General features: G+C 33.2%; 1 protein-coding gene across 3 annotated transcripts in view; it reads right to left on the bottom strand.

Annotated features, from left to right (window-relative positions):
* Positions 1-13,782, bottom strand: part of DYNC2H1 (dynein cytoplasmic 2 heavy chain 1) — a 376,702-nt gene that overhangs the window by 253,894 nt on the left and 109,026 nt on the right. For all 3 annotated transcript variants that reach the window (XR_013829425.1, XM_079929106.1, XM_079929107.1), the window contains exons 51-55: positions 13,070-13,183; positions 11,884-12,026; positions 7,555-7,639; positions 5,610-5,764; positions 3,935-4,072 (exon numbers count right to left, since the gene is read on the bottom strand). Coding sequence is in view for 2 of the 3 variants with exons in the window: in XM_079929106.1 (XP_079785232.1) it covers positions 3,935-4,072; positions 5,610-5,764; positions 7,555-7,639; positions 11,884-12,026; positions 13,070-13,183 (635 nt within the window). In the remaining variant the exon portion in view is untranslated. The remainder of the gene's footprint in view (positions 1-3,934; positions 4,073-5,609; positions 5,765-7,554; positions 7,640-11,883; positions 12,027-13,069; positions 13,184-13,782) is intronic.

Genomic DNA, 13,782 nt, shown 5'->3' with positions numbered 1-13,782 from the left:
TGCTACCGCTCCTCAACAGGGAAAGTTCTTTTCTCCATCTCCACAATATCAAAATCACGCTTACAGGCCCAACTCAAGTGCTTCGTGTTTTATTAACCTACTTTTCCAATTGTAAGTTATATCTATTCTGAGTGACTACAGCATTTAGTGTGTTCTTTCCTTATGTCACAAACCTAGAGTTGCTAGCTTTAAAAGTTGTACGGTTTGGTTTTTAAGCTGTCTCTCCCTACCATACTTATGTATAAAATAACAAACAGAAATGTCTCCAATTTATAATTGAGCAAAATTATTAACTTATAATACAAGATGCAGAGTTATTCTTCTGGGTCTCTACTAAGTAATACAATTAGCTACAGTCTTAGAAATACTTCTTCCCAGAACAGTCCAGAGAAAAGAATAGCATAGTACTCAATGTATCTTAATAATGTTCACTAGTTTGAAGGTACATAGGCACACGGAGTGCTGAATATTTTCCTTTTGTAAATATATAGTTATCAATGATATTATTCTTTATGAAGCTTTTACTTTTTTCAAATTACTCTTTAAAGGTAAGAAATTTAAAGGTGTTCCAATCGCAGCTACAGAAGCTAGGAGAATATGGAACGATGCCTTCAATTTCCTGAAGGGAAAAAAAAGTATTTGACAGATACTCTTAACAATAAAAATGACTAGCTGCTTCAGATAAGTATTTATATTACTTTGGTTCTAAAATTCCTTGATAAAAAATTATGCTAAAATTTTACAGTATGAAAATTAAATTTATTATCTGATCTATTACTTCCAGGTCAGGCAGTCCATAAATTTATGTTGTAAACACTGAATGTGTATATAATCATCAATTATCTGCAAATGTTATTGCTTTGAAGATTTTCCATCTGCCAAGGAATTTATTTTGACATGCCAGGTGAAATCTTTTGCTTATGCCATTCAAATCAGTCCAGATAACCCTCTTGAGAAGTTCACAATAAACAAACCTCCCTTCCACGCTCAGATTTTCAATGAAGATGACCAAACATGAAAAGAAAGCTTTTTTAGTGAATAACTAAGAATTATTCTTTAACTGAGAATAAAGCAATCATGTAAGAAAAATAATAATAAAACATATTCAGAAGAAAAAAATATTCAGGAAAAATGAAACTTCATAAAATATCCTCTGAGAGCTAGTTGGAGATACTGCAACAATGAGACAACAACAAATAAGGACACTACTGCCAAAAGGAAACATCTAGAGATTTTTTTAAATCTCCTGAGAAATAATTTAACAGAAATGAAAAACTCAATAGGAGGGTTAAAAAATAAAGTTGAAGAAATTTTGAAGAAAGTAGAGCACATAGAGAAGAAAAAAAGTGAGAAAATATAAGAAAATTAGAGAACCAGACCAGTAAGCCCAAAGCCCAAATAATAAGAAGAATTCTAAAAAGCAAGAACAGAGAAATAAAGGAAAAGGATTTATCAATAGAATAATTTAAGGAGATTTCCCAGAACTGAAGCAGATAAATTTTCAGGTAGAAAGAACCCACACTGGACACAGTGGATGAAAATAAACCTAAAGCAAAGCAAATCACCACATCTTTCAGAAAAATGGAAACAAAGATCTAAAATAGATTCCAAGAGAGAAAATAAAAAACAACAAGTCACCCCAAAACAGATCAGGAATTAAAATAGCTTTGAGTGTTTCAATCACAACAATGGAATCTAGGAGAAAATGGAACAATGCCTTCAAAATCCAGAATACTATTCCCAGCACACAACCAACCAACCAACCAAGGACAGAGAAGAATGTTCATATATGTGAGATCTCAAAATTTATCGCCCATGTATCCTTTCTCACCAAGCTTTTGGGGATAGGCTCCACAGAAACGACGGCGTAAACCAAGATGGTAAAGAATGATCTCAGGACAGCAGCTGTAACCAGGCAAAAAATGAAACAAGCCAGAAGGCTCTAGGAGAGAATGCTACAGGTGGCTGATGAAAATTAAAAAATAGCTGAGGCCTTGTGAAGTCTTCACAGAATATTTAGAACACATTTTTAAATACGCAGTTTATGGAGTCATACCACTCCCCTTCCCAACTATCAGAAGTTTGGAAAAAAGGTTACTCTTTTGAGAAACTAAGTTAAAGAAGCTCTGGATTTGTAATTACCAGGCTAAGCACTACAAAGCTAAGGGCTAGAATGAGGTCTCATACTAAAAAATAAGGGGATTACATTTCCTTGCTGATTAATGATGTTGAGCATCTATCTTTTCATGTATTTACTGGCCCCTTTATAAGTCTTTTTTCATGAAGGGCAGGTTCAAATCTTTTGCCTATTTTTAAATTGAATTGTTAGTTTTATTAGCATTGAGTTGTAATCACTTCTATACATGCTGGATACAAGTCTTTTATCAAATACACGTTTGTAAATATTTTCTCCCAGTCTGTGACTTGCCTTTCATTTTCTTTGGAATTTATTTCAAAGAGCACAGGTTTTAATTTTGATAAGATCCTATTTATCATTTATTTTCTTCTTCTATTTTGGTATCATATCTAAGAAAGCTCTGCCTCACCCAACATCATAAAGATTTTCTCTCATATCTTCTTCTAAAGTTTTATAATTTTATGCTCTACATTTAGGTCTATGATCCATGTCAAGTTACTTTTCATATAAGTTGTAAGGTAAAGGTTTGAGGGTTTTTTTCCTCTCTTCATGGATCTCCAAATATTCCAGTACCATTTTTTAAAAAGACCACCCTTTCCCCATTTAAACAGTATTTTTGTATACAATTAATTGACCATGTATGCATGAGTCTGTTTCTGGATGCCACAGTGTTCCGATAGTCGATATGCCTATCATTACACCAATATTACCCTACCTTGACTACTGTAGCTTTATAGTAAGTCTTTATATCATAAGCCCTCCAACTTTGTTATTTTTAAGACTTTTTTATACTATTTACTTTTACTGAGATATATACACTAGTCTGATAAACACTGAAGTTAATTTAAATAAAAGAGGCATTGGACTTCAAGTAAGGTTAATAGTCACCCACATTGAGATGGGGAAACATATTTAAGACAAATCAGGGAGGTAAAACTAACAGAATTTAATGATTCATTAGAGTCATGAATTGAGGGAACAGAAATCTAACAATTTATAAATTCTGTCTTGAATAATTAGCTATAGTGTAGTACCATAAACTGAGGGAAGGAATACAGAAAAGGAAATTATAAGTTCAGTTTTTAATCTGTTTTGAATTGTGAGACTTTCAAGAAGACATGTCTAACAGATAATCGGCTATTTGAGTCTGAAGTTCAGAGGAAGGATAGGGCTGAAGGACAAAAAAGATGGATTTGGTGGTAATCAGTATGTAATCAGTACTAAAAAGCAAGGTAATGGACAGAAGCATACTGAGAGGGTGTGCAAATGTAAAAGAATACCCAAGCAAGAAAGAACAGAGAGAAATCTCCCTTGAGAGGGTTCAACAAAAGAAAGGCAATGTTAAAAGAGGATATAAACAAAATATTAAAAATATCATGAAAGTATAAATAGAATGAATAGATTTATTTTGTAAATCGTGAGAATATTTAAAACAGGGAAAACCCCTGAAGCCTAAAAGAGATATTAAGAAAAATAAAAGGAAATATTAACTAACAGAGGGTAAACAAAATCAGTTACAGACAAACCTACACCAATTAAAATGTTTATATTTTTATATTATAGATAAATTAGTGTATGAACAATTGAGGATAATATAGTTTTGATTTCAAACAATATGGGAAAATAACACACTCTTCCACAAAAGTTCAAGTACACAACGCTATCAGTCTACTCAGCACAGACAAGCAATATTTTTTAAATCCACATAAGTAAAAATGTCATTTTTCACACTGACTGACAATCAGGCATAAATGACCTTTCTATCGTTTGCATCGTTGAGCTTACTCTAAACATTACCTGCATTGATACTGTGATCTCTTGAAGAGCAGAATCTGCTTCATCTTGCTTAGTTTTAAGTAATACACTTTGTTCTCCAGCTTTTCTGTTCAGTTCATCCACGAGAGCTTTAGCTTCATTTAGTTTAGATACACCAGCCTACATTAATAAAATGTTGATTGACAATATTAAAAGAAAAGGAATTTTATATACATACAGTAAACAAAGTCTATAAGAAAGAATCAAGCATAAATGTAAATGTGTACATATACTACATTTGCAAGTGGACTTAGGTATTTTCGTCTTGCTGATTATAATGATTTATTCAACTGTGTACTCATTAAGATGTAGTAAAAGACTCCACAGAGGCTTTAGAAAAAGATAGATTTTAAAGCATCACAGTAAAGCTGAACGAATCAACATATATTAGATATTAGATAGCTTAAATAGTAGGGTTTTTACTCACTGCATTAGACAGGAAGGAAAATAGAAAAGAAAAAAAATTCTGTAAACCCTTCCCATTTTTCAGTCTCATTGGTTGGGCAGAAGGACTCAGGGGCCACTCTTTTTATATTGGACGTGACTTGGTTTGTCTGTCCACTACCCAACTATTTTATAAGAGACTGCCTTACAAATGGGTCTGGTAAGCAATCACTCAAAATGCTTCAGCTATTCTTTGGGTGGTTGTTTGACCATGGCCATTATAACACGCCTGGCCATTATAACACCCCATTCCACAGCCCATGGATAATCCAAGGAATAAACATGAAAAATATTCCCTCTCTTCTTTAATATGATTGGGTTTTTGTCACATAACAAATCAGAAGATTTGGAAAGATAGTAATGGCAAAAAAAAAGGAATGTAAATAGTATTTACTGAGCACCCAGCACAGAGGACAGGCATCACGCTGGTTCTTTACGTTTGAATTTTATCTAATGTACTCAACACATTCACCCAATTAAGCTGCAACTCAGTGATTTTAAGTGATTTACCTGAAACACCATAGAGAACTAAATCAGGAAATTACCCCTCCAAAGCATGTAGAGTTAGTGGCTTAATATAAATGAAAGTGAATCATTAGAAAGAAGAATAAAGATAACTCTGCCAATTAATGTTCCTAGTTTACGACCCTCACAAAGAGAAGCAAGAACTTGGCAGAGGAAATGCTCTCTGACAGAATCTGAAGCTGACATTCTAATACCATGCTTAAGTTTAAGCTCTGCAGTTAGAGAAATACAAAAAGAAAACTGTTCAGAACGTACCAAGTCAAGTGACATGGATAAGAAGATGTTTATAAAATATAATTTTAAGAATATATTTTAAAAATATAATTATAAATATAATTTAAAGTTTATTATAAAGCATAATATTGGATATTACGTGTTAATTAATAATAGGCATTTCTGATTTCTAAAACACATTTATATGAAAAAGACATTTAAAGACAGCACCATAAACTATCAAAAACACATAAATACCATGTAGTGAAGAAATAATTATTCAAACAAAAAAAAAATTACAAAACCATTACTATAATCTAGTGGGCTATAAAGACAGGTAAGTGAGACAGTTTTCCAAGACATTTAATACAGTACAATATTTATTTATATTAAGTATGGCAACATGGCATTGTGATTTACATAATCCTTGTCCCCTATGTATAGATAAAATAATTTAAGATTACCAATATTGTACCTGCAAATGACTTTGTCTTTTTAATAATTCCTTTCTCTTGCTGCTATTAATGGCAGAATACACACGTAAAAAGGTCATATATCGGCTTGGTGTAGCACCATATGCTTTACAAGACTCGTGGATTAATAAAAATGATTTTAGAAAATCAGGATCAACTAGAAAGAGAAAAAAATGACTTAATATAAGTACGATCCATTAAGAATTAGAGAAAATGAACTTAACTATATTTATTCTTGCCAGATACTTCTAAGCAATGAAATTATAAATATGAGATAACATCTTTGCCTTAAAGGTGCACAGGCATTCCTATCCATTCACAACTTCCATTTTTCTTATTAATTTTGTATTATTACTTTCATTGGTCTCTATCCTTCCACTGTAATATATTTCCCCTGACAATTTTTATTACTGCAAGAAAGATAAATCTATAGCTTGTCATAAAATATAAATTAACTGGAACTACATAATATGTAATCCAAAAGCAAGCTCACTAAAAGCTACTTGAATGGAAAAGAGATACCAAACCAAGTAACACCTATCCACTCTTATTTACACAGGGAGAAACAGGACTTCAAAAGCCAAAAAATTAAGAACAAGTTCCCATTAGATCCAATATATACAAGACCAAACATACCGTCTCCCTCTCGTGGTCTCAACCTATTTCCCTCTGTATTCCCTACCTCAGTGAATAAAATCAACTTCTAATGAATTTTCCAAGCAGAACCCTGAGAAATATTCTTGCATCCTTCTTCTTCCTTGCATTCAACAGCCATTACATAACCAAGTCCTCTTTAGATTACCTCCTAATATCTCCCCAAGTCCATTCCTTCCTCTTAGATTAGAAGGCAATAGCCTTCTATACTGGTCTACAGTACCTCTGGTTTCTCTGTACACCAATCTATTTTTCATAACTGAAGAAAGGGGTACACGCAGAGACTTACATTTCTAAAACAAGCCTCTGGTTACATCTCTACCAAAAATCTCTCAATTATTCCAAATCACCCACAAGTCAGAATACAAATTCCTTCTTTAGCATGACATGGAAGGCTCTTCCTTACCCAACCCTGCCTACCTTTTTCTCTTCATCTAGTACTCTACTATTTATTATATCCTATGTCTTAGCCCTTCAGGGTATTTATAGTTCCATAAAAATGCCTATTTTATTTCTTCAAGCCTTTTCCATGCTAGTCACTCTAACCAGAATGACCTTCCCCAAACTGCCCGTCTGGGCAAAGTGCATTTCCTTTAGTATCTGCTAGGTAGAGGCTTTACTTTCCAATGTACTTCATATAAACTTCTACCATCACTTATCCTGCTATACCAAAATTTTATGTTTATATATAACATATTTCTTGCTACCACTAGATTATCCTAAGTCATCTCCAGTATCCAGTCCAGTACCTAATATAAAACAAGTTCAATAAATATTTAATAATTAGATGGTTAGATTAAATAAATGAATAAATATGCTATGGTATAAAAGAAAAAGACCACAGTCAAAGTTAATGTGGAAATGGAGAAAATAAAGAGAACATTATAGTTAAGAAAATATTATGTCCATACTCAAAGAATCATAACACAATTTTGCATATGAATTGAGTGCTTTGACATACCTAAGTGATAAGCTAATATGAAAAGTTTAGGCTATTAGCCCAAAACCCTATATAAGTAAGTCCTTTAGATCATTTGGGTCAAAAATGTACATTTCTAATGTCTTAATTTTAAACAACAGATATGCTGTTAGGTCCTATATGAAATGACATAAACATTAGTTTTAAAAAAAGAGGGCTTAAAAGTTTAGTTTGCATCAAAAAACCTAACTTAGTTAGTTTAGCATTATTCCAGTTCATAATCATCATGAATCTTTAATGGATCTATAACATTAGAAATCAGGAATTATTTCATCAATAAAAATCAGATAAAGTCAATTTCATCAAAATACTACCTGAGTTTTTTTTCTTTTCTTCTTTTCTATTTTGGTCGCTATATTTTTCTTCACCATCTGTTTCACTGAATAACATTTCAGGTATCTAAAATAGGAAGAGCATTTCTTTAAACCTCAATTCAGTAGGAAAAAAGTTTAAGTAAATCCAATATCAGAGGTTAAAAAACCTTTAACACACACACACCCCAAAAAAAGAAAAAAAGAAACAGTCTCAATTGGACTTTTCTTCTAGGATTCTTTAGAGGACATTATTTCCTAGTCAAGATTTTGTCACATATCAACCATTAATGTATTGCAAATTAATAGCATATAGAAAAGCTTCAACATCTCGCTTGAAAAATGATTAGAGTTTTTGAAATGAAGAAAATCACATTTTTGATTGAATTAGAAAATAATCACAGATGCCATTTAAAATAGTAAAATAATAAAATAAATGTTTTATTTGGCATCAAACTAATAAAATGCCTTCATGGCATAAAGGAATAGGAAGGAAGCTTAGCTTTCTTAAATAAGAAATAACTAAAACTAAACAAAAATAATTTCATAATTGATAATTAACATAACTGCCATCAACATAATTGATAATTCTAAAAACTATCTATTGTCTATAGCTAGGTTTTTGCCACTATCACAAATAAGAAAATAAAGTTTCATGAACAGATATCATCATTATTAAAGAAAATATTATAATCTTATAAGAATACTATTTCAAAATATACAAAAAAAATTTTTAACTCTATTTCTGGGAAAAAGAAAATAAGTAGAACTCTGAAATTTTAAAATTAAGCCAAAACCTTCAACTTCTTTCATCTGATACAGTTAATATTCCTAACAAGAGGAAGTACAAGTAATCTAGGTAATTAGGTCAAAAAATCATTTTCTGAATTTCTCAGACTGAATAAACCATTAAGCCAAAAGATTCCTTAACTAATGAAAAGTTTGAAAGTGCCATGGTTCTTGAGCCAAAGAACATTTATTTTTTCAAATACCTTCACTGATTTCTGAAAAAACACTTAAGTAACTGTGAGAATATTTTAAATATACACTTTTAAATCAATGGAAATTTGTTTCTTTGGAAACTTACTTTCTTGAAAATTTTATCCCTTATATTAGTTAGCGGGATTGTGGTAATCATTTCACAACATAAAAATATACAAAACAACATGTTGTATACCTTAAATATATACAATTTTATGTGTCAGTTATACCTCAATAAAGTTGGGAGGGGTAGGAAACATTCTATCCCTAAACGATATTCTACATTAGCAAAGTTTTCCTGCCTGGATTTACCCACATTCCCCTTTGCCTCCACTCTCCCTCCTTGGGGATAAAAATGGCACTTTCTAAAAAGAATTGAATAAGTATATTAACCCTATTAATTCCTATTAATACCCTGACCTCTCGATTCCTTGAATTCTTCTCCTTCTGTTTTCTATCACCTTTTTCCCGGCCACTCACCCCCACTTCAAAGGGTCACACCCTGATACCTTGTCACTAACAGCAACTGCAATCATTTCATAATCTCACTTTCAAATATCCCACTCTTCTACCACTACACTCCTGTCTTCCCAGCTCATTCCATTTGCAATGTCAATCATCCTCAGACTCCACCAAGACCTACAATCTATTAATTTAACAATCTTTATACTGTCATTCACCATCTTCCTACCATAATTTCTCAGCTCCCTTGGCCTTCACTTGCTTTGTCATACTCGAGTAGCAAAGCAAAGCCCCAATCCTGGTTAAATGCAAGTCACCACCTATTGAAGGTCTGCACCTATGAGTGCACATGTAACTGGAGAAAAAACACACAACTATGCTGATTGGCCTCACTGAACTTTATAATCACTAACCTCACGTGAACCCTTAATGCTACCTAGCTATTATACTCCATTCTCCTAAACCTTTCACTCTTTCCCTCTTCCAAACTACTATTTTGCATATCCTCTAATATCTCTTCAAGACTCCAAAATCTGTTCCCTCAACTTTTCTCTCAATTGATAATCTTACCTCCTATTTCATTGGGAAAACAGAAACATCCAGAAGTGTCCAAAACTTCCCATACCACACTTGCCCACCTACTTGGAACTGTGCCCCTGTACTCTGCTTCCCTTCCTGTTATTAAGGATAATGCTTCCATTCTACAAGCAAAGGCCTATCCTTAATTGTTTCATTTGTGCAATAGACCCATATGCTGTCTACTACCCAAGGATGTTGCTCTAGCAATTTTCCCGTCTTTCATGTAACATACATGTTTTGCATCTTTTTTGCATTCCCAACAGTGTATGAAAATGCTACAGTTTGTCTCAACTTAAAATTTTTTTAAAAAAGAAAGAAAGCATTTTAACCCCCACTTCCTCCAGTTACTGACCCATTTTTATCTTCTACTTCATAACAAAATTCCTCAAAAGAGGCGACCATATTCACTCTCCACTCTTCTCATTCTTTCTGAAACAGGTCAATATGTTTTTTCTCCACTACTAACTGAAACTGCTTTATCAAAGTCACTAATGAACGCCATGCTGTTAAATGCAACAATCAGTTCCCAGGCCTTGTCTACCTTCATGTGTCACCATTCATCCTTCCTCACTCCTTTGAAATGCTGTCTTCACTTGGCTTCTAGGCTTCACTTGTCTACATGCTCTCCTGCTTTCCTATTTCCCAAGCAGTTCCTTCTCAGTATCCTTTGCTGGTTCCTGGTCTTCATCTCAACCTCTTAATGTTGAAGTGCCCCAGAGTTCGGCCTTTGCATCTCTCCTCTCTTTGCCAACATTCACTTCCTTCGTGATATTTTTTTCTCACAGTTTTAAATGCCAGCTATACTCTGATAATTCCCACAATTTTACCTGTATGCCTGACCTTTTCCCCGTTCTCATATATCCAAATGTCTTCTCAATCTTCCAGCTCAGATGTCTAACACCTCATATTTCACACATCTAAAACTGAAAACCTCATATTCTCCTCCCAAAATGTTCTTCTCAAAGTCTCCCCTCAACTGACAGGTATTCCATCCTTCCAGGTGCTCAAGCCAACAGTCTTGGAGGTATCCTTAACTCCTCACTTTCCCTTACACCTTATTACAATTTGTCAACAAATCTTATCGTTTCTACTGCAAAACATACCCAGTATCTACCACTTCTCACCACCTCTACCACTACATCCTGAGAGCAAGCCATCCTCGTCTCTTGCCGAATTACTCAATAGCTTTATGACTGCTTCCTCCTTGTCTTCTATGGTCTATTTTCAGCTCAGAAGCCAGAGTAGTACCATTAAAACATTAGAATAGTTTTGCTCAAAAGCCTCCAAGGGATCCCTTACTTGTTTCCAGGAAAGCCAAAATCCTTATAATAGCATCCAAAGCCCCACCCTAACCTTTCTCTTACTTCACTGACCTCATCTGCAACTACTCTCCCCTTTATCGCTCTGTTACAAATGAACTGGCTTCTTGCTGATCCTCAGAATCACCAGGCATGCTCTCATCTCAGGTTCTTCACCTAGAAAGCTTTCCCCCCAAATATCCCCCAAAAGAGTGTAAATTCCATGAGGGCAGGGACTTTTGTCTTTTTCTCTGCTACATCCCCAATATATGGAATAGTGGCATGTATTAGGCACCCAATAATTACTAATTCTTAATGAATACCTCTTGTTCATTGGCCTCCACAGACTAGAATAACTTTCCTCTCCTTTACCTACTTACTGAAATCTAACTAAAATATCATCTCAACTCTAAAACCTTGTCTATTATCTCAAATTACACTCCTTCCTCTGAATCATGACAGGCATTAGTCTGCACTTCTACTATACAAAAATAAAGAAATGAATGATTGGGAATATGAGTATCATTCAAAAAGACAATATTGAAAATTATTATTAATTCAAATGAAGCGATATAAAAGGCTTCCAGCTGAGACGGTGCTATGAGTTCACAATTTAAACTCATCCCCCTCTGAACACATATCATAGCAATAACAGATTTTTTAAAAAGCATCTAAATTTTAATTTAAACAACAGCTAATATTATTGCTGTGATATTTTTATCATAAGCTAGCCTATAATAGGCTAAATAATGAAATGCATAAAATTTTTAAGGTACAATAATATCTCTGTGGTCCTTAATTAAGAACATAATCTTCCACCTAAAATTCTATACTCAACTAAACTATCAAATACAAGAGTATGAAGAAAAGAGTTATTTTCAAACTTATGAGAGATTTTCAGTGCCACAATTAAGGTAATATTATAATAAACACCAAAGGGAAGTTGTGACAATCAATAACTTTAAAAAAAATGTGCTTACTTTTTACTTCCATATTTAAACATTAAACTTACTTTCTTCATACTGCTATGTGACCAACCCTCCATCCACAACACCTGGCATTTCTTATGCAAAGCAGGATTACTCTCACAGTTTATTATGAAGTTTAAATTTGCAGAATCCATTATCAAGACAATATGCAAGTTTTGTTGAATTCCTAAAAAATAAGAAAATTATACTCTTGGAATATTACAATAATAATAATTGAAGAAACCTATATATGGTCTGGTTTTATGAAATTAAAATGTTTTGAAATGGGATGGTAGGAGCTGTTTATAAAAAGAACAAGCTATGAAACAGTATTACAGTATAATTTTTATTTTGGTTAAAAAATACGTGTGTGTGTGTGTGTGTGTGTGTGTGTGTGTGTGTGTGTGTGTATGTGTATGCTAGGATAAAAGATCTAGAAAGGTATGATACTGCTGTTACTTTTCAAATATGACACTGGATTCTATTTTGTAATTTTTCTTTCAAGGATTTTTGTTTCATTATTCACAAGCAAAACTGATCTATGGTTTTCTTTTAGGAGAAATACCTTTTCCTTCTTTCAATGACAATATCATTTTCCCTTTGTAAAAAGGATTTTGGACACTTTCCTTTATTTTCTATGTTGGACACTTTCCTTTATTTTCTATGTTCTGAAACAGTTTAAAATAGCATTGAGATGATCGGTTTCTTAAAGGTGTAGTAGAATTTCCCTGTAAACTTGAAGTGGACAGAAGGGAGGGTAGCTCTTTAACAACTGTCTCTATTTCATCAATAATAAATGTTATTTTAGAAAAATAAAGATCAATGTAATAGTCACGTCTGGGTGCTGCCATCATTGCCTTATTTTTTGTTTATCAATTTTAGATATCTACAGTGCACATGAAACTACTTCTGCAGTAATCAAACTTTCTTTAGTTCCAAAAAAATAACACTACAGAGTCTGGCACAATCTAAATAGTTCAATAATTCTCTAACATAGGAGGTACTAAAGCACAAATTTCACCACATGGAAACAAAGGCAACAAAGTAAATATTCCAAAGAACATTACCATACTTTCACCCTTCCCTTTCACTAAAATTTTGCTAACTTGTTTTTATTATAGGTTAGCCTTTATGCTACTTATTTGCTAATGAGAAAATAATGCAAATTAAATGGTATTTATTTCATATGAAACATAGTTTAAATTGATTAACGAATTCTATGGCACCTACTATATGTGAAGTAATTGAAGACTGGTCCAAAAAAACCATCCTGTGAAGCCTGATCTTTAAGAGGCAACAGCAAGGGCTCTAATTCTTCAAGAGTGTAGAGTCCAGGAACTTCACCTACAGAACATTACATTTCTTTTGAGTTTTACCTGCATTACACTAATTCAAAACACATTTTACACACACAATGCTTCTTCTATTTTTGTAATCAAATAATCTGATGTTATTCAAGCTTTGTTTTCAAAAATAAACAAACCCTATCACCCTCTATATTATTCACAAATCTACATCTATAGCCTTCAGTTGATTAAGCAAACCATTAAAGACAGTTCATAATCTAGCCATCTACCTGCTTTTCCAAGTCCTTCTCTACCCCAACCCCACAAGACCTTGTATTCTAGCCTCAATGAACTTCTTTGTGTTCCAAAAATTTAATGAAATACTCCCTCTTCCTGGAATATAATACCCACAGTCTTCCTCTGCCCCTTATCTTCCCCTAATATTATTGTTTATCCCTCAAGACACTACTTTGTCAACTGCTATATCCATGAGACTTTCCTGAATACCCACATGCTAGGTAAAGCATTCTTTTCTCTTGTGTATAGTATCCAAACATCACTGTTTAGCATTTACCACATCATTTAATAATGAATGAATTACTTCCCTTTCCTGCCCAATTAGATTCTGAATTCCCGGAGGGCGAATATTTGATCATG

The sequence above is a fragment of the Stenella coeruleoalba genome (genome assembly GCF_951394435.1).
Source record: "Stenella coeruleoalba genome assembly, chromosome: 8".
Classification (NCBI taxonomy): domain Eukaryota; kingdom Metazoa; phylum Chordata; class Mammalia; order Artiodactyla; family Delphinidae; genus Stenella; species Stenella coeruleoalba.
The sequence above is the reverse complement of the archived record's forward strand: the minus strand, read 5'-3'. Positions and strand labels throughout refer to the sequence as shown.